We start from the raw sequence: 20688 nt of genomic DNA, 5'->3' as shown, positions 1-20688 counted from the left end.
TCTAACTTGTTTTTGCAGGGTATGCTATGTGATGTGATATGGCCAAAAGGATGTGATGAATGATATATGTGATGTATGAGATTGATCATGTTCTTGTAATAGGAATCACGACTTGCATGTCGATGAGTATGACAACCGGCAGGAGCCATAGGAGTTGTCTTTATTTATTTATGACCTGCGTGTCAACATAAACGTCATGTAATTACTTTACTTTATTGCTAACCGTTAGCTGTAGTAGTAGAAGTAATAGTTGGCGAGGCAACTTCATGAAGACACGATGATGGAGATCATGATGATGGAGATCATGGTGTCATGCCGGTGACGATGATGATCATGGAGCCCCGAAGATGGAGATCAAAAGGAGCAAAGTGATATTGGCCATATCATGTCACTATTTGATTGCATGTGATGTTTATCATGTTTTTGCATCTTATTTGCTTAGAACGACGGTAGTAAATAAGATGATCCCTCATTAAAATTTCAAGAAAGTGTTCCCCCTAATTGTGCACCGTTGTGAAAAGTTCATGGTTTCGAAGCACCACGTGATGATCGGGTGTGATAGATTCTCACGTTCGAATACAACGGGTGTTGACGAGCCTAGCATGTACAGACATGGCCTCGGAACACATGCAAACACTTAGGTTGACTTGACGAGCCTAGCATGTACAGACATGGCCTCGGAACACAGAAGACCGAAAGGTCGAGCATGAGTCGTATGGTAGATACGATCAACATGAAGATGTTCACCGATGTTGACTAGTCCGTCTCACGTGATGATCGGACACGGCCTAGTTGACTCGGATCATGTAATCACTTAGATGACTAGAGTGTCTATCTGAGTGGGAGTTCATAAGATGAACTTAATTATCCTGAACATAGTCAAAAGGTCTTCGCACATTATGTCGTAGCTCGCGCTTCAGTTCTACTGTTTAGATATGTTCCTAGAGAAAATTTAGTTGAAAGTTGATAGTAGCAATTATGCGGACTAGGTCCGTAAACTGAGGATTGTCCTCATTGCTTCATAGAAGGCTTATGTCCTTAATGCACCGCTCAGTGTGCTGAACCTCGAACGTCGTCTGTGGATGTTGCGAACATCTGACATACATGTTTTGATAACTACGTGATAGTTCAGTTAAACGGTTTAGAGTTGAGGCACCGAAGACGTTTTGAAACGTCGTGAAACATATGAGATGTTTTGAGGGCTGAAATTAGGATTTCAGGCTCGTGCCCACGTCAAGAGGTATAAGACCTCCGACGATTTTCTTAGCCTGCAAACTAAGGGAGAAAAGCTCAATTGTTAAGCTTGTGCTCAGATTGTCTGAGTACAACAATCGCTTGAATCAAGTGGGAGTTGATCTTCCAGATGAGATAGTGATGTTTCTCCAAAGTTATTGCCACCAAGCTGCTAGAGCTTCGTGATGAACTATAACATATCAGGGATAGATATGATGATCCTTGAAATATTCGCGATGTTTGACACCGCAAAAGTAGAAATCAAGAAGGAGCATCAATTGTTGATGGTTGGTGAAACCACTAGTTTCAAGAAGGGCAAGGGCAAGAAGGGATACTTCATGAAACGGCAATTTAACTGCTGCTCTAGTGAAGAAACCCAAGGTTGAACCCAAACCTGAGACTAAGTGCTTCTGTAATAAGGGGAACAGCCACTGGAGCAGAATTACCCTAGATACTTGGTAAATTAGAAGGCTGGCAAGGTCGATAGAAGTATATTGGATATACATTGTGTTGATGTGTACTTTACTAGTACTCCTAGTAGCACCAGGGTATTAGATACCGGTTCGGTTGCTAAGTGTTAGTAACTCGAAATAAAAGCTACGAAATAAACGGAAACTAGCTAAAGGTGAGCTGACGATATGTGTTGGAAGTGTTTCCAATGTTGATATGATCAAGCATCGCACGCTTCCTCTACCATCGAGATTGGTGTTAAACCTAAATAATTGTTATTTGGTGTTTGCGTTGAGCATAGACATGATTGGATTATGTCTATCGCAATACGGTTATTCATTTAAGGAGAATAATGGTTACTCTGTTTATTTGAATAATACCTTCAATGGTCTTGCACCTAAAATGAATGGTTTATTGAATCTCGATCGTAGTGATACACATGTCCATGCCAAAAGATATAAGATAATAATGATAGTACCACCTACTTGTGGCACTGCCATGTAAGTCATATCGGTATAAAACGCATGAAGAAGCTCCATGTTGATGGATCTTTGGGCTCACTCGTTTTTGAAAAGTTTGAGACATGCGAACCATGTCTATTGGTGTATATGCATGAAGAAACTCCATGCAAATGGACCGTTTGGACTCACTTGATTTTGAATCACTTGAGACATGCAAATCATACCACATGGGCAAGATGACTAGAAGCCTCGTTTTCAGTAAAATGGAACTAGAAAGCAACTTGTTGGAAGTAATACATTTTGATGTGTGCAGTCCAATGAGTGCTGAGGCATGTAGTGGATATCGTTATGTTCTTGCTTCACAGATGATTTGAGTAGATGTTGAGTATATTTACTTGATGAATCATGAGTCTGAATTATTGAAAGGTTCAAGTAATTTCAGGGTGAAGTTGAAAGATCGTCGTGACAAGAGGATAAAATATCTATGATATGATCATAGAGATGAATATCTAAATTACGAGTTTGGCACATAATTAAGACATTGTGGAAATTGTTTCACAACTAATACAGCCTGGAACACCATAGTGTGATGGTCTGTCCGAACATCATAACTGCACCCTATTGGATGTGATGCATACCATGATGTCTCTTATCGAATTACCACGATAGTTTATGGGTTAGGCATTAGAGACAACCACATTCACTTTAAATAGGGCACCACGTAATTCCGATGAGATGACACCATATGAACTATGGTTTAGAGAAACCTAAGCTGTCATTTCTTAAAAGTTTGGGGCTGCGACGCTTATGTGAAAAAGTTTCAGGCTGATAAGCTCGAACCCAAAGCGGATAAATGCATCTTCATAGGACACCCAAAACAGTTGGGTATACCTCCTGTCTCAGATCCGAAAGCAATAAGGGATTGTTTCTTGAATCAGGTCCTTTCTCGAGGAAAAGTTTCTCTCGAAAGAATTGAGTGGGAGGATGGTGGAGACTTGATGAGGTTATTGAATCGTCTCTTCAATTAGTGTGTGGCAGAGCACAGGAAGTTGTTCATGTGGCACCTACACCAATTGAAGTGGAAGCTTATGATAGTGATCATGAAACTTCAGATCAAGTCACTGCCAAACCTCGTAGGATGACAAGGATGCGTACTACTTCAGAATGGTACGTAATCCTGTCTTGGAAGTCATGTTGCTAGACAACAATGAACCTACGAGCTATGGAGAAGCAATGGTGGGCCTGAATTCTGATAAATGGCTCGAGGCCATAAAATCCGAGAGAGGATCCATGTATGAAAACAAAGTGTAGACTTTGGCAGAACAGCTCGATGGTCGTAAGGCTGTTGAGTACAGATGGATTTTAAAAGGAAGACGGAAAATGATGGTAAATGTCACCATTAAGAAAGCTCGACTTGTCGTTAAGAAGTTTCCCGACAAGTTCAAGGAGTTGACTACGATGAGACTTTCTCACCCGTAGCAATGCTAAGAGTCTGTTGGAATTATGTTAGCGATTACTGCATTATTTATAAAATCTTGCAGATAGGATGTCAAAACATTGTTTACTCGACGATTTTCTTGAGGAAAGGTTGTATGTGATACAACCGGAAGGTTTTGTCAATCCTGAAAGATGCTAATAAGTATGCAAAGCTCCAGCTATCCTTCTAAGGACTGGAGTAAGCATCTCGGAGTTGGAATGTATGCTTTGATGAGATGATCAAAGATTTTGGGTGTATACAAAGTTTATGAGAAACTTGTATTTCCAAAGAAGTGAGTGGGAGCACTATAGAATTTCTGATGAGTACATGTTGTTGACATATTAACGATCAGAAATGATGTAGAATTTCTGGAAAGCATATAGGGTTATTTGGAAAGTGTTTTTCAATGGAAAGCCTGGATTAAGCTACTTGAACATTGAGCATCAAGATCTATAAGGATAGATCAAAACGCTTAATGGTACTTTCAAATGAGCACATACCTTGACATGATCTTGAAGGTGTTCAAGATGGATCAGTCAAAGAAGGAGTTCTTGCCTGAGTTGTAAGGTATGAAGTTAAGACTTAAAGCTCGACCACGGCAGAATAGAGAGAAAGGACGAAGGTCGTCCCCTATGCTTAAGACATAGGCTCTACAGTATGCTATGCTGTGTACCGCACCTAAAGTGTGCCTTGCCATGAGTCAGTCAAGGGGTACAAGAGTGATCCAAGAATGGATCACAGGACAGCGGTCAAAGTTATCCTTAGTAACTAGTGGACTAAGGAATTTTCTCGATTATGGAGGTGGTAAAAGAGTTCGTCGTAAAGGGTTACGCCGATGCAAACTTTGACACTAATCCAGATTATTCGGGTAGTAAACTGGATTCGTATAGTAGAACAGTTATTTGGAATAGCTCCAAATAGAGCGTGGTAGCTGCATCTAGGAGATGACATAGAGATTTGTAAAGCACACACGGATCTGAAAGGTTCAGACCCGTTGACTATAACCTCTCTCACAAGCATAACATGATCAAACCCAGAACTCATCGAGTGTTAATCACATGGTAAATGTGAACTAGATTATTGACTCTAGTAAACTCTTTGGGTGTTAGTCACATGGGGATGTGACCTTGAGTGTTAATCACATAGCGATGTGAACTGGATTATTGACTCTAGTGCAAGTGGGAGACTATTGGAAATATGCCCTAGAGGCAATAATAAATTGATTATTATTATATTTCCTTGTTCATGATAATCGTTTATTATCCATGCTAGAATTGTATTGATAGGAAACTAAGATACATGTGTGGATACATAGACAACACCATGTCCCTAGTAAGCCTCTAGTTGACTAGCTCGTTGATCAATAGATGGTTACGGTTTCCTAACCATGGACATTGGATGTCGTTGATAACGGGATCACATCATTAGGAGAATGATGTGATGGACAAGACCCAATCCTAAGCATAGCACTAGATCGTGTAGTTCGTATGCTAAAGCTTTTCTAATGTCAAGTATCATTTCCTTAGACCATGAGATTGTGCAACTCCCGGATACCATAGGAGTGCTTTGGGTGTGCCAAACGTCACAACGTAACTGGGTGGGTATAAAGGTACACTACAGGTATCTCCAAAAGTGTCTGTTGGGTTGGCACGAATCGAGACTGGGATTTGTCACTCCGTGTGACGGAGAGGTATCTCTGGGCCCACTCGGTAGGACATCATCATAATGTGCACAATGTGATCAAGAAGTTGATCACGGGATGATGTGTTACGAAACGAGTAAAGAGACTTACCGGTAACGAGATTGAACAAGGTATCGGGATACCGACGATCGAATCTCGGGCAAGTATCATATCGATAGACAAAGGGAATTGTATACGGGATTGATTAAGTCCTTGACATCGTGATTCATCCGATGAGATCATCGTGGAACATGTGGGAGCCAACATGGGTATCCAGATCCCGCTGTTGGTTATTGACCGGAGAACGTCTCGGTCATGTCTGCATGTCTCCCGAACCCGTAGGGTCTACACACTTAAGGTTCAATGACGCTAGGGTTATAAAGGAAGTTTGTATGTGGTTACCGAATGTTGTTCGGAGTCCCGGATGATATCCCGGACGTCACGAGGAGTTCCAGAATGGTCCGGAGGTAAAGATTTATATATGGGAAGTCCTGTTTTGGTCACCGGAAAAGTTTCGAGGTTTATCGGTAACGTACCGGGACCACCGGGAGGGTCCCGGGGGTCCACCAAGTGGGGCCACCAGCCCCGGAGGGCTTCATGGGCCAAGTGTGAAAGGGGACCAGCCCCAGGTAGGCTGGTGCGCCCCCCCACAAGGGCCCAAGGCACAAGGGAGAGGAGAAGGGGGCAAACCCTAGGGCAGATGGGCCCTAAGGCCCATCCTGGTGCGCCTCCCTCTCCCCCTCCCCCTTGGCCGCCCCCCTTAGATGGGATCTAGGCTGGCCGCCACCCCTAGGGGTGGAAACCCTAAAGGGCTGCTCATAACACGCGAGTTCCTCTCCTCTATATGACGCAGCCCTGCATCTCTCCTTCCTCCTCTCCCGCGGTGTTTGGCGAAGCCCTGCAGGATAGCCACGCTCCTCTATCACCACCACGCCGTTGTGATGCTGCTGGATGGAGTCTTCCTCAACCTCTCCCTCTCTCCTTGCTGGATCAAGGCATGGGAGACGTCTTCGGGCTGTACGTGTGTTGAACACGGAGGTGCCGTCCGTTCGGCACTAGGATCATCGGTGATTTGGATCACGACGAGTACGACTCCATCAACCCCGTTCTCTTGAACGCTTCCGCTTAGCGATCTACAAGGGTATGTAGATGCACTCTCCTTCCCCTCGTTGCTGGTCTCTCCATAGATAGATCTTGGTGACACGTAGGAAAATTTTGAATTTCTGCTACGTTCCCCAACAATGTGCACACCCTCGCCCGCCTTCGTCGGAGTGCAGTACTCTCCATACAACTACTCGCCGCCCGCCGCCTACGCGTCCACACCGACGCTCCATCTCCGCCGTGGACCGCTGCCCTTCTCGCACCTCGACGACACCGATGACACAGGAGCCGACATGGACGACATCATCGCGACAGGATCGACCTCGGCCGCCGCGTCTCCCGGGTTCGCCACCCAGGACGAGGTAGTACTGGGACCGCATCAGGGCCGAGTTCGACGAGCGGAAGCTCGTTGACCCGTACTTCAAAGGCGTCTACATGCAGCGCTGCTCCAAGGCGATGGCGAACCATTGGGGGCGTATCCAGTTGGCGTGCAAAAAATGGCATGGAATCGTCGAGGAAGTCGCGGCTCGCCCGGAGAGCGGCGCCAGCGTTGAGGATAAGGTACGCACGCCGTTCGCCCGCATCTCTTCGTCGTCAACGCCCGCTGCCCGCCAACTGTTTGTTCCTCCGCGCAGCTGCTGCGTATGTTCACCATGTATCGACGCGACAACCAAGACGCCGACTTCAAGCACTTCCACGTCTACAAGCGCATTGACAAGTGCGAGAAGTGGGCGGAAGTCCGATGTACCCTCGACAAGGCCAATGAGACATACAAGCCGGACGCGACGACTCCGGGCGCGTCAGAGGGGCGGCCGGACGGCCACAAATTGGCAAAGAAGGGGAAAAATGCCGACGCGGCAACCGCGCGAGTGCAGGAGTCCATCGAGCATTGCCTCGCCGACGCCCAGGCCTGGGCCATCCTACGTGAAGAGAAGACCGAGGCGCGGTGGTCGTCGCTGATGAAGAACAACGCCATCAAGCTCGACCTGCTCCGGACGAACGTCGCCGCGAAGAAGAGGAACACCGACATGGATTTTCTGATGGGCGGGGCGGACATGCTCCAGACAACGACGAGCAGCTCAGGGCGTGGTACATGGCGGAGCGCGACCTCATCCTGAACCAGATGCAAATGGCAACGCCGACGACGCCGACGACGCAAGCTCCCGCGCACGACCACACGGACGCCAAGCCCGAACGATGCCTCTACATCGCCGCCAAGCAGTGCCGAAGCCGCACCGACACAGCCCAGCACCGAAGCAGCTCCGACACCGCCGAGCCCGCGCACGCCGGCTCTGCCAACGCCTGGAGCCGACCCCGCCGAGTGAATCATTGCGCACGTGAACTTGCGGCGTGCGGCGCTCTGTTTTTTGTAACGCCAGGCTACGTCCGATCGCCGAATTTATGGCGTCTTTTGAGAGCGGGAACGACCAAGTTTAAATTTCCCGCATCCTGGGGCCGGCGCTTGGGAGCGTGACTGGGAGCTAGGTCGCCCCAGGAGCCGAACTAGCGTCGGTACGCCACCAAGCTGCTCTATTTAGGCGCCCTGGGGGGCCGAACGGCTGGAGATGCCCTAAGGCTTTCACCTTGCCATGGTAAGCAATCGGCAGGTCAATGATACGAGCCGAGATCTCGAACGTGAAAAGCTCTATGGTCGTCGGCTTGGTGTACCCGTCATATGGCGCAATGATCACTGGATTTCCGTAAAGTGTGGTTTAAGATCTAATTTCTCGTTGAGGATGAGTTGGGCTTACTCTGAATTTCCCACACAAAAAAAAAGTTCGCTGGGCTTAGATGTCACCGAAACGTCCTTACCGTTATTGGGCTGGGCCCAGGTTAACTCCACTGCCGATCCCTAATTCGTTCGGCTGAGCCCAAAGCCTGGCAGCCGGAGGCGAATCGATCGATCGGGCACACCGTCGCATTTCTTCCGTCCTCCCCCGCCCGCCCGGCCGCGCCGCCGTCCGTGCCGGCCGTAGCGTCTCGTCTCGCTCACAGGCTGCGCGCCGCCGCCTCCCTCAAAGCTCGCTCCACCTCTCGCCGCCCAGCGCCGGCGCCTTCCTCGGCTGCTCGACGGCGCCCGGCGCTTCCCCGGACCCGAGGCGAGCGGCGGGGCCTGTCAGATCGACGGGTGCGGCGCCGCCACCGAGGGGAAGGAGACCCTGCGCGTCTCCGCTCTATTGCGGGCGGCTCCCCATCCTATCCCCTGCGGCCGCTCCCCTCCATTGGCTGCCACGCTGCCACCGAGCTCAAGGAGACCGGCGGACTGCGGGCAGGGTAATCATCCGTCACCCCCTTCCCTCGTTCCCCTTCTTATCTTCTGGAGAAGCATCGACGCAACACTCAGGTGGAGAAAGCAACAAAATTTAGAGGAAATATACATGTCCCGTTGTTGTTCGTCACATCTCCTGCTAACAATATACCATGAATGCTTGTTTCCTGTCCTTATGAAAAACAATTGTGAATCTGTAGGGCTCTGTGCGCTGCAATGGCGTTTATGGGGCGGATGGCGGGCAGTCGCATTTTCTCAGAGCTGTGCGGCTCGATCGTGAATCTGAGGATGTACTCCTCAAGGGTGGACTGGAAGCAGCTGCGGCCCATGATTCTAAAGAGGATCAAGAACCGTACAAAGGATTATCCTATCAAGCGAATGATCCCGGTAGCCCAGGAGGTGGTCAGGGCCAGAGAAATTCTCACGGAAGGCGTCTCAATACTTCTCAGAGCTGTCCCTGTACATTCATGCAAGTAAGGGCAAGAAGTATGAGATTATTAAGTTTTTTGTCTTATCATAGGAGGATACAATACAATAAACTTGGTCTTCTCGTTTGTTGCTGAAAGTTCCTTGTTTTGCATCATTATCCAGTTTAGGTATTGCAAGAAGTCTGAAGAAATGGCAAAACAATTCAACAAAAATAAGTACTAGAAGATTGGTGTTCATAGGCTAGTGTTATTGTTTCCGTATACATTCATGCAAGTAAGCAAGAAATATGAAATTATAATTGTTTTCCACTTGATCATAGGAGGATACAAATATACAATACAATAATAAACTTCGTCTTCTTGTTTGTTGCTGAAAGATCCTTATTTTGGCAGATCATCAGCAAAGGTATTGCTAAGAAGTCTGAATAAATGGACAGATAATTAAACAGACATACGTAGAAGATTAGTGTTCCTAAACTAGTATTGTTGTTGCCAAGTTTGCCTTTTAGTCTGAGTGAATTCCAGTTACTCAAGCAGTCCTCTTTGATTTTCACATTTGTTCTCATTTGTTGATCAGAGTGGACCTTTCTGCATTATTCATTCAGATGTTTTATGTGCTGTCATTTAAATTAGTGATTTATGTTTTGACTCATCCTGTAGGTTTTGTCCTGCAATTCATGTTGGAGCAATGGCACATCAGATGAAAACATGTCATGGTTTCAAACGTATGATCAAGGATCGACCTCACCAATGGGGCCCGGGCGGCTTGAATAACATCCTTGTCCCTGTTGAGGCCTTCCATCAGGAAAACATGTTTCAGGATGAGATAAGGCATGACCAGAGGTTCGACTTCACTCGTGTCCCGGCTGTACTCGAGCTATGTCATCAGGCAGGTGCAGAGCTACCTGAAGGACTCCTATACAGACGTGATGAGCTATGTACGGCAGCTGAAGCTAACAACCAAAATCCTGCCCCTTTGCTATCTTCTGAACTTAGATTGGTAGGTCAAAGAACACTGGAAGCATGGGAAAGGCTCAGATTAGGTGTGACAAAACTCCTATTGGTCTACCCATCCAAAGTGTGCGAGAATTGCTCTGAAGTGCATGTTGGGATATCAGGGCATAAGGCCAGGATGTGTGGAGTATTTAAGTTTGAGGGCTGGCGGGGAAAACACAAGTGGAAGAAGGCTGGAGTGGATGACCTGGTTCCTCAAAAGATTGTGTGGCATCAACGGCCTCATGACCCACCAATTCTGGTGGACAGTGGGCGAGATTATTATGGTCATGCTCCTGCTGTTGTGGAGCTTTGTGTGCAAGTAGGTGCAAGAGCATCACCAAAATATAATTGCATGATGAAGGAGCATGGCTTAGCACCACCTGTTCAAAGAGACCAGGCCACATAAGAAGTTCATTGCTTAGCTAGGTCTGTGCATGATGACGATGTTATACGGTAGCTGTACATATCAGGTAACAAGAGACCACAAGAGGCCCTTTTGGATGTGGAGCGAATCTAGGGTTACTAAAAATTGTACTTTTGCAGAATTCATGTGAATCAAATGAGGCAGGTAGCAATCCATTTTGAAGGTTATCTGTGTTAGTGAGGACAGTAGGTGAGAAGGAAAACACAGTTCATGTTTACCAATTAGCTGAATTTCCTCTGATGATATGAAGCAATTTCTTTCAGTGGGAGACTTAACTGCACTGTAAATTATCCAGAAGTCCAGAATGGAATATTTTGGGGCCCTTAGTTTGTGCCGGCTCATTGAAAATCGAGGGATGGTAGCTCTGCCTTGCTACTGTAACATCAAGTGTTGTCATTATTTTTTTGCGGGAGTTCTTTTTCCAAGGGGATTACTGGACAGTTTGTTCACATTACCTTGATGTCATACCATTACTCTTTTCTGATAGCCCTATGGGCAATTTTGTTATAAGCAAGCTATGTAGAGGGAGCTCACTTGCTGCAAGTTGGTACTGTGTGTGAACATCACAAATAACTTTTGTACTGCTTTCATAAGCACCCCTTTTTGAAGTGTGATCTGTACACACAACATAACTCGGCCCCCTTTTTGTGTACTGATTATTCCAGCCACATTGGCTGATAAGCTGGGTATAAATGAATTTCATGTACATTAAAGCTGAGTGTGTATATGCTTTCCACATGGTTTTTTTTGTTATTGTAATATATCTGTATCTGCTGACAAGTACTCCCTCTGTATCAAAATTTAAGACGTTTTTGAGTCTCAATCTTCACTAATTTGTACTGAGTGGACTTTGTTAGGGCATCTTCACTAATTTGTACTGTATGTAACAAGTATGTAAACATGTTTTTCATTTGTCGTCTGTCATTCTGGAAGCATGTTTCTGCAATGTATGTTTTATCATCTGTTTGGATCAGAGAAGTGCAATTTATCTGTTGCCAGTATCAAATAAGAAGTTTTTCAGGTTGGGTCTATGTACTCCCTCCATTTCTAAATATAAGCCCTTTTAGAGATTTCAAATATGAACTACATACGGATGTATATAGACGTATTTTAGAGTGTAGATTCACTCATTTTGCTCAGTATGTAGTTCATATTGGAATCTCTAAAAAGGCTTATATTTAGGAACGGAGGGAGTAGTCAGCGGTTTGATACTATAACCCAGAAGAGCAGAGTGGCAATGAGGCATATGTTCTAGACATACTTTAAGCCAAAGACCAGATATGATATTTTTTAGATGGTGTTTCTGGGTTACTTTTGTTCTGAGGAGGTTTTGAAAGGGGTGATACGACCAAGCTGTTTGATAGATGTTTTTTGCTGTGAAGTCTTTTTTAACCTTATCTTTTACCGTTGACTTTTTGTGTCTAATGTGTTGCTTTCATTGTGCTAAGTAAATTGCAAGATATATGCGTTCCTTGTGACACGGCGTCTGCCTCGCCTTATAGGCAAAAGTTTGGCAAAATAACACTTCTGTGCTATGCCTTTTGTTAAGAAGAAATCACACTCTTTTTTACAGATATATCTAGCCTTCGTTGGAAAACAAAGCAAAAACCACAGGCTCCTCCTTCAGAGTTCGTACTGCTCGCGGAACATAGAACAATCATCAACCCTGCCTATGGGCTCCTCCTTACAAGACAAAGGTTGCCGCGCAACACCCACTTGCAAAAACAGTCCTAGTTGATTTTATAACTAGCGCAGTTCACACTGCTGTTTGAAAGTATAGCTCTACATAGATTAATACCAGCATTAAGAAGGTATTTAAAGTCTACTGGAAATATTGTGTTCAATAAAGTGACTCTTGATAATGTTATAGAGAATATAGTAATGTACAAGTGCCTGAGCAGAAACTCTTGAGGAACTCCTGAAACGGCATTGAAAACCTTAGTTCAGGAGCCAACCAGCATCTGCCATTCATGCACCTACAACTCCAGGTGCAGGATTAAGGTCACTGGTCTTTGCTGGTGAAACGGCAGATCGAGCAAGAGAACGCAAACTAATTCTGCTATGAACACTGTCACACAAAAGAGTTACCTTCAGCAATAACAAAAAGGGGGGGTAAGAGATCACCAATGCTTGCTTCAACTAGGTGCAACCAATATTATTCATGGGGAAATTCCGCACAGTTTTGACTACCAATGATATTGCAACAGCTCAGCGTCTACGATTTTGACCATCCATCGTCACAGGCCAGAACAATTCAACATTTCAGTGAGCCATCTCTTTCTTACAAATAACTGAAGGACTACAATGAAGACTCAAGAGAATCTAACAAAACACATCCCTGCAGTTAACCACTTCCATCGAGCTGGCCATGGGATAGAAGGTGTGACATGTATTGCTGAAAACACACGGTAAACAATTGATGTAAGACTTGCAAAGCACACAGGGAGAAAACCCCAGAACAAGGAGCAGAACTGTTTTCAAATTTGTATCTGCGAGTATTAAGAAACTTACAGCATGGTAAGCATATGGTGGTTTGCCTTGCCGGTCAAAATGCTTTGCCATGATGGAGAATTCTATTGGACCCCAGTCGTCTATTTCGAAACAATTACCCAACGCAGCCTTGTAAAGCTGCAAACAGACAACAGAAATCAGGTACCGCTTCCCTTAAGCAAGTCAACTCGATTAAATTAGTAAACAAAACAACAACTTTGTTACATTTGCTGCTTACTGCTCAGATTTAACAAAAAATTGACATGATTAACCACAAATGGTCTTTTCGGTTTTCATACCTTTGCAGTATCAGTCAGCAGGTCGGTACCAGAAGGGTAGGCGGCATAATACTGATCAGCCCTCGAAATGCCAGCCCTTGTCCTGCAATAAGTTGGGCAGGAGAGAAGAATGTTGGCAGGTAAGAATAAGAAGTGGCAAGACACTGCAGGTCTGTAAAGAAGGGCAATTCAGCAGCGACGTACGTATTGCTTGTGTAAGCATAGGTAACGAGGGTAGTGAACGAATAGAATCCAGCATAAGACGCCAGTCGCCTAAACTTCTGAATCTTTAAGACATCCTTGCATAGGTACAAAATATCCATCTCACAGCAGCTTGACCCTGGTGTTAGAAAAATGACAAATCAGTTGGGGACAAACACAGTTCTAAGCAGTCAGCACAATGCAGCCATCAGCAAGCAAAATTCACTACCTGAGAGTGTTTCTGCATACTACAAATTACTTGCTGATTGCTGATGCCTCTTACATAGTTAACATAACCAGCTGCCATGGAAGCTAATTACAGAAGGCAAAAACATATTGCGTTCTCATAGGCTTGACATGGTAAACGAGCAAGGACAATGCAAGTTCAGATTTTTGAGCATCCACGAGGGAAAACAATACCTGGAGACCATGTAATTTAACAAAAGGGAATGCCTAACAGCTAAGGTTGGTTGACTGTCCTTTCACAGGACAGAAACACCACTCGATATACAAATCAGATCCAGCAAACAATCAGGGAAAAGTAGAACAAAGTCAGGACCCGGAGCCACGCGGGCGACAACCATTCAGATCTCCGCCGTCTCCAGCGCAGATTAGGGGGATTTTTCCGGCGGGAGGGGGCGCACCTTGTAATCGCGGACGAGCAGAGTGGCAGGGATGAAGACGCCGAAGAGGAGGGAACGCTTGCTGCTTTCACCCTGGAATCCTGCAGCACTGCGGTGTTGCCAGCCGTCGGAGACCAGCACCTGGCGCGAGCTGCCGCGAGGTCAGGAGGTCCGAGGTCGCCGCCTTGCGCACCTGGCGGCTGGCCCTGTGAAGGTTAGGGCTCGCAATATTGCAGACACCTATCCTCTTGGACGCTCATAACTGGCGAACGTTTGCCAGCAAGGATGACACATGCGAACATTTTAGGTGGCATTTTTAGTTTTGAGGGAGTGGCAGTTTCTTCAGAATGCCATGTCAGTTTCTTCCGAATGCCATGTCAGTTTCTTCAGGGAAGGCATTTTTCGTTTAAAAACTACCGTCGTTTGTTTTTTCTTCACGCCTAAAATTGTCGTCAAATCACGTTCGCTTGCCACCCTTCTCCCAGCGAATGTCAGCTGGGTAATATTACCGGTCTTATATTAGTTTACAGAGGGGGTACTATCTAGATGACATGTGACTGTTTCTTTTCGCAATTCACTTGAAACCTATGGGCTCTGGCCGATCGTAAACATTAAGGGGAAGGGGTGGTTAGAATGCAAAGGGCACACAATTGTGAAGGCGGTCATGAACAAATCCAGTGGCGACACCGATCAAGTCTATATGTCAAATTTACAACGGAAGGGTTGGAGTCAGTGGCGGAGCTAGCATTTGACATCAGGGTGGTCCACCAAATTTTTTTTTGACCACATCGAGTATATCGTTTCCCTATCTTCATAGCATGCTTGTGATTTTTACCCTAAAAAAATATGCATGTGTTTTTTTTTGCAATATCACCTGTCCTCTTCATTCTTTAATAATTATGCAATAAGAGTTTACTTTCTATCAATCACAATGACACAACTGAACAGAAATGATGCGTCAAATTGACCGGTTCATTTTCATGTATTTTACTGGACAGTGCACAACACAACAAATAGCCAGCAATGAAGCAAACCCTAAATCAAAAATTGGGGACTTGGGAAATGGTACCTCAAATCAGGCCGAGCCTAGTGGCACAGTGCAGACTGGGCGGTGGGCGATTGCCGCCGGCTTGCAGGGGTGCCAGGCGGCTGGGGCAGGGCACTTGGGTAGCAGGGTCGCCGCCGGGGGCAGTGGCGCAGCTGGCGCCGAGGGCGCGACCGAGAGGCAGGTGCGGAGGAGCCTCCTAGGCGGTTCGGCGGCCGGCGACCGGGGAGGACGGCGACGCAGGGAGAGGCGGGGATGGGGCGGCCGGCGGCTGGGCGTCGGGCCGGGGAGGACGGCTGTGCGTGGTGTCTGGGTCTGGCGTGGGTTGTTTTGGGTCAAACCGCAGAGTGTTGTTGGGCCAATTTTTTTCCTTCTATGGGCCATCTCTCTATAGATATATGATAAGTAAATAGGCCGGAACGAAATCCCAGGGTGGGCCGCAGTCCACCCTGGCTCCCTGTAGCTCCGCAGAGTTGGATATAACGTAGGAGAGAGACTCATGCAGTTGCTCAAGAAAAAAAAGGAGAGAGACTCATGCTCGTGACTAGAGGAATGGTAGTGACTGCCATTGTATCAATACAAGGTGGCATGACTGCGGCTCTAGCCCGCGAGAGAGGGGCGATTGAGCAAAGTAAAAAGGTGGATCACTAGAAGAAGATGGTATGAAAGATTGATTTGAGGGGCCTCTCATTCTCCTCTTTCTCTCTACTCGACCCCTTTCCCTTGAGCGTCTCCTCCTTCGACAACTTTGTTGTCCGAAGTGGGATGAGAGGGGAGCTCGGTTGGTCGTGAATATGGTAGATATAGGGATGTAAAGGCCTTGGGGTTTCCTTTTTTGTTAGAGTGCACGTCACTGGAGTGGGCGAGCCGCCTAGTGGTCAGTCTCCTACTGTTGCTTCCATCCATGGCGGAGGTCGGTCGCTTGTGGTGTCATGGTGGATTGGGCTCTTGGCAAAACAATGACCTCGGGAGGCACTTGGATCTACCCGACATGTCCTCTCAGTTCCCTTTGCTATCAAGGTGGTAGATGGAGGATCGAGATGAGCAGTGGCGAATCTTGGAAGAAAATCGAGGGCGAGCTCAAAATTAACAGTGTGAAAAAAAAGCCACTGGCTCACAATTATTTTGTCCAAAGAAGGTTAAAATTTGCCAGAATACTACTGGGAACATGTATTATTTACTAGAATTGTTTCAGAATTTTTGGAAATGTTAAATTTTGAACCAAAATTTGCTTCTGTTCAGCAAAATAGCCAATGTCTCAAAATCTTGTAGCCCATATTAGCTCAAAATTGTCCATAATACTACTAGGCACACATAGTATTTACTATAATTTTTTGGAATTATTTGAAAAATATCAAACGTTAGACATTTCTATCAAAATGACATCATTTCTACAATTGTGCAAAGTTCTCTTTCTCTTCATTTCTACAAACAAGAATGGCAATTAATACTGGATTAATCTTAAATAAACAGCTAGCTATATTGGTTCTCTTCTCTAGTACTTGAACAATTGAATCAACAAACAACCGTTAACAGCTAGCTACCATTATTCCGTTATACCATGAATTAGTAGCCAAATAGCAAAGCATATAAACAGGCAGACTACTAGCTAGTAGCTACAGAATACATACTATATAACTAGTTAACTACAGAATACAACCTTCAGGAATCTGGAGCAGCGGCAGACCCAGCAACCGGCTACCCCCTCGCCCCTAATCCCCGGCCGCGCTGGGTTGGGGACGGGTCAGATGGAGATGCAGTCTGCCGCCGTTTGGGGGAGGGGACGAGCACCAGATTAGGGGAGAGCTGGGCGTCGCTTTGGGGAGGTCGGCCGTCGTTGGTGGCGGCGTGAAGGAGAGATCTGGCGGGCCGGTGGCGCCGCGAAGAAGAGATCCGGCGGCCGGCGGCAGCTAGGGTGTCTGGTCTCGAGTGGGTTCAGTGTCTGCGCGCAAGGGAACGGAGCGACTGCACGAGACGATGGAGCGAGCTGCTCGTGCGCAAGTTCTCTCTGGGCTGGAAAGGGGTATGGACTGGCTGGGCTGGGCTTTCAGGTTTCAAACTAGTACTTAAAAAATATTTTGCATCGATGGAGGGCAGGCTCAAGCCTGTTTAAGCCTGCCTAGGAGATTTGCCACTGGAGATGAGGATGAATTTGTTGGATATGGCGTTCCAATGGGTGTTCATGCTTGCTACGATGATATTGATCTTCTCAACCACACGCGCTCGCATGTGTCGTCGTCGTTGGCTCCCACCACATTCTAAGCACGACATTTGTGGACAGTCCCTACTCCCTCTTGAGAATGAGTCTGGCTCCTACCACCATCAGGGCCATGAAGGCAGGAACAACCACAAGTAGATCGAAGATGTAGCACACATAGACCAGCACCGACATCGCAGATCATGTCGCAGCCGCACCGGTGTTGGACGCATAGAATCTGGACGGGTCAGGCCCAAAATCCTCGACCTCTTCAACTACCATTGACGCCGGCACATGCCTCTCGCCGAGCCTCCAAAGACGCCCCATCACGTCGCCTCCTGCTACATGCACTGCCAACACACATGAACTACCCACGCCTCGCGCCCACTAGTGCCCCTCCATCGTGAGAAGATATCCGCCGACACCGTTGGCAGCACGTCCTTTGCCCGATGGCATCGTTCGACGACAGCGAGGAAGAGAAAGGGGAGATCAAGTGTTGTGGTGGCTTGATCTGGTCGCCTCCCGAGCCGCCCAAACGCGAGAAACATGGGAGCCGATAGGAACAACCGTTTTCGTGCTATGGCATTGATGGACATCGATGGCAGAATGAGTGTCTTGTGCTCATGTGATGCCATAAGAGCATCTCCAAGGGCAAATGTTAAATTCCAACTCTCATATGTCCACAGACATGTCTGACAATGATGGGTTGAGCCTAAAAAAGGGCAAGTGTCAAATTTTATCCCTCATATGTCTGTGGACTTGTCAGTGTATGGCAATGATTTGTGCCTCATTTTAAATTGTTCAGCCACATGCATATGATTGGGTAGAGAGGGAGGGCGTGGGAGAAAAAATAATAGAGATAAAGTGATACATGATGGGCCAGAGCTGACACAATGGACATATACAAACAACCCCGTCTTTCTTTTACATACGAAGACGGGTTCCGGGAAGTCCGAACTGTCTGGACATACAAGGCATGTTTTTTTGTCTGCAATGTATGCGGAGAGTGCGCCCGAAGATATGAAGGTTTGGGGAGTGTCTTTTGCTCCATTTATTTATTTATTTACAATCGAGATGCTCTAATAGCTAGTTTATGGCATTTGCATTTAGTTGTTGACCATCCTATTTTTGGGTAGGTCATCCCTTATACACATTTTATTTTAAAAACCGTCTTATGGTGAAAATAAAAGAAAATTTAAGTCCTCTGTGTACATAGTCCCTTACAAACTGAAATCTCTGAGCTCCAAGTCTGACACATGAATTATCAAAGGATGCATAATCTAGTGTTTTTGCAGTGAAAAATCTAGCTTTAAATACACTGGCTCCCCCGCAAAAAGTAAAATAAAATACACTGGCTGAACTGAATCGGCATCAAAGGGCTCGTCCCACATGGTACTCGGCATCACGGCATTTTGTCGATCACCTTGTGATGTAAGCAGTGAAATCATCTAGGTCCTTGCGCGACGAACCGCCGTCCTCCATGGAAGCGCGGACGGCATCCCCGATCACTCTCGCCCCTTGCCGCACGGCCATTCCTTTGTCAGAGAGCATGGCCTCCTCGATTACTTCCTGGATGGCCTTCGCCGTGATCACCTCACTGTGCTTCTCCCATGGACGCACCAGGATGCCGGCCTTGAGGTAGTTGCAGACAAGCTCCGCGTCCCACGGCTGGTCGCAGTGCATGGGCCAGGCGAGAATCGGCTGGCCATGGCTCAGGCTCTCCATGGTCGAGTTCCAGCCGCAGTGACTCATGAACGCCGCCGTGGCGCTGTGCGCCAGGATCTCCAGCTGCGGCGCCCACCCGGCGATCACCAGCCCCGTCCCTTGGGTGTCCTTGGTGAACTCTGGCAGCATCTTCTCGTGGCGGCTCTCGCCGGCCTCCGCGAATATGTCGCCGCGGTCGGCGTCGCGCAGCACCCAGATGAACCGTTGTCTGCTGCCGCGGAGCGCTGCTGCGAGCTCCTCGATTTGCTCGTCGCGCAGAGACGACGTGGTGCCGAAGGACACGTATAGCACCGACGCCGGGGGCTGCTTGTCGAGCCAGTTCAGGCACTCGTGCCGCTGCTTGCCCTGCCCCGACGTGCTGGCGTGGAGCAGCGGGTTTAACGGCCCGACGGCGAAGAGCTTCTTGCCGTCGGCGGCCAGGTGGCCAGCGACAGCGTCGATGAAATCACCCTCGAGAGCGCGGCATGTGTTCGCCAGGATGCCGGCGCCAGGCGAGATCTCTTTCGACGGCCTGGCCCGGTTGGCGCACTCGAGGAACTCCTTGGTCGCGCAGTGCTCGACGGGGGTGAAGACCAGGCCGTTGTCACGCAGCAGCCGGTGGCTGGCGTCCATCCTTCCAAGAAGCATCGACAAGGCCAGGCAGTGCAGCCCGAACGCCTCGCCGTTGGGCAGCCGCGCCGCCTCCTCGGAGGCGAAGGCGTTGATGCGGTCGTGCACCACGACTACACGGCGGCAGGAGCCGGAGAGCTTGTCGAGGAGGGCCGCGAGCGGAGCGCGCGCGCCGGCGATGTAGGCGTTGAACATGGGAATGAGGTGGGAGGGGAAGGGCGAGTCGGCGGCGGGGTCCGGAGGCGGGGAGACGTAGCCGGCGATGCCGAGGTCGTGGAACTGGACGGACCGGAGCGCCTCGTCGGCCCAGCCGTGCACGCGCGCGCGCGCCTGCCGGATGTGCTGCGCGGGCGCGGCGTAGTGCACGTCCAGGCCTCGCGACGCGAGCTGCAGCGACAGGTGCAGCAGCTGGTTGAGGTGGCCCTGCGCCGGGAACGGCACCGCCACGACGGCCACAGAGCCCATTGCGTGCTTCTCTGTCCCCATCGCCGTTCTGCGGTGCTGACTGATGTGCTTAGTGGCCGATGGGACTGAACGGCACTACGGCACGTTATTATATGTAGGCGGCAGTGAACAAACCAGAGGCCAACGCAGGTCACAGCGGAAGCTTCCTGCCCATGCTTATATTACATCCAGGTTCAGAGCAAATCTCGGGTGACGCTCCAAATCTCCGGTAATTTAGTACTCCTCGGTATCAAAATACAAAATGTTCTCTTAAAACTAGTTTAATCTAAAAAAAGTCTTATATTTTGATTCAGAGGTAGCAGTTTCTCAAGACCGGAGATGATCCGCAGATTTATACACTTACCAGGTCCATCTTCCACGAAATGCTCATCGTCATGGCTCATGTCATGGCAATCGCCGGGTGGCATTTATACACAAATCATGCAAGTAGACGAGTTGGGGACTTGGCCTATCAGTTAGGGAGTAGCTAGTTGTTGCGTCACTGGTTTCCTTCAATCAATTCAAGAGGAAGGAAAACGTTTTCGTCCATACTGTC

At 47.7% G+C, this 20688-nt stretch overlaps 3 protein-coding genes across 8 annotated transcripts; 1 reads left to right on the top strand and 2 right to left on the bottom strand.

The window, feature by feature from the left end:
* The first annotated feature begins 8281 nt into the window (after positions 1–8281).
* Positions 8282–11343, top strand: LOC125539795 (APO protein 4, mitochondrial). 4 transcript variants are annotated; one of them, XR_007297025.1, is made up of 5 exons: positions 8282–8677; positions 8873–9145; positions 9761–10566; positions 10640–10709; positions 10784–11343. XR_007297025.1 is itself a non-coding variant. In XM_048703312.1 (3 exons), the coding sequence occupies exons 2-3, from the start codon at positions 8889–8891 to the stop codon at positions 10500–10502; spliced, it is 999 nt and encodes a 332-aa protein (XP_048559269.1). In that variant the 5' UTR covers positions 8282–8677; positions 8873–8888; the 3' UTR covers positions 10503–11343. The 4 variants fall into 4 exon arrangements, 1 of the variants encoding a protein (XP_048559269.1); XR_007297024.1 differs by having other exon boundaries at positions 10640–11343; XR_007297023.1 differs by having other exon boundaries at positions 9761–10709.
* A 1290-nt stretch (positions 11344–12633) lies between these two features.
* LOC125539793 lies at positions 12634–17164 on the bottom strand. 3 transcript variants are annotated; one of them, XM_048703311.1, is made up of 6 exons: positions 15182–16779; positions 14134–14312; positions 13493–13628; positions 13310–13391; positions 13032–13148; positions 12634–12915 (listed from the first exon to the last, which is right to left on the bottom strand). In XM_048703311.1, the coding sequence occupies exons 3-6, from the start codon at positions 13609–13611 to the stop codon at positions 12865–12867; spliced, it is 369 nt and encodes a 122-aa protein (XP_048559268.1). In that variant the 5' UTR covers positions 13612–13628; positions 14134–14312; positions 15182–16779; the 3' UTR covers positions 12634–12864. The 3 variants fall into 3 exon arrangements, with proteins under 3 accessions (XP_048559268.1, XP_048559266.1, XP_048559267.1); XM_048703309.1 differs by lacking the exons at positions 14134–14312; positions 15182–16779 and adding an exon at positions 16818–17164; XM_048703310.1 differs by lacking the exon at positions 14134–14312 and having other exon boundaries at positions 15182–16778.
* Positions 17165–18538: 1374 nt separating this feature from the next.
* LOC125534161 (cis-zeatin O-glucosyltransferase 2-like) lies at positions 18539–20276 on the bottom strand. Its single transcript, XM_048697446.1, has one exon. The coding sequence runs from the start codon at positions 20172–20174 to the stop codon at positions 18774–18776; it is 1401 nt and encodes a 466-aa protein (XP_048553403.1). The 5' UTR covers positions 20175–20276; the 3' UTR covers positions 18539–18773.
* Between the last annotated feature and the right edge of the window lie 412 nt (positions 20277–20688).

The sequence above is a fragment of the Triticum urartu genome, chromosome 2, assembly GCF_003073215.2.
Source record: "Triticum urartu cultivar G1812 chromosome 2, Tu2.1, whole genome shotgun sequence".
NCBI lineage: Eukaryota > Viridiplantae > Streptophyta > Magnoliopsida > Poales > Poaceae > Triticum > Triticum urartu.
The sequence above is the reverse complement of the archived record's forward strand: the minus strand, read 5'-3'. Positions and strand labels throughout refer to the sequence as shown.

Bases quoted from the DNA above. Each gene is read 5' to 3' on its own strand.
- LOC125539795 (XM_048703312.1), top strand. From the start codon at position 8,889: ATGGCGTTTATGGGGCGGATGGCGGGCAGTCGCATTTTCTCAGAGCTG. The intron at 9,146-9,760 runs GTAAGGGCAAGA...CTCATCCTGTAG, and splicing joins GTCCCTGTACATTCATGCAA to GTTTTGTCCTGCAATTCATG.
- LOC125539793 (XM_048703309.1), bottom strand. From the start codon at position 13,611: ATGGATATTTTGTACCTATGCAAGGATGTCTTAAAGATTCAGAAGTTT. The intron at 13,149-13,309 runs GTATGAAAACCG...GTCTGTTTGCAG, and splicing joins TGCTGACTGATACTGCAAAG to CTTTACAAGGCTGCGTTGGG. The intron at 12,916-13,031 runs GTAAGTTTCTTA...GTGTGTTTTCAG, and splicing joins CACCATATGCTTACCATGCT to CAATACATGTCACACCTTCT.
- LOC125534161 (XM_048697446.1), bottom strand. From the start codon at position 20,174: ATGGGGACAGAGAAGCACGCAATGGGCTCTGTGGCCGTCGTGGCGGTG.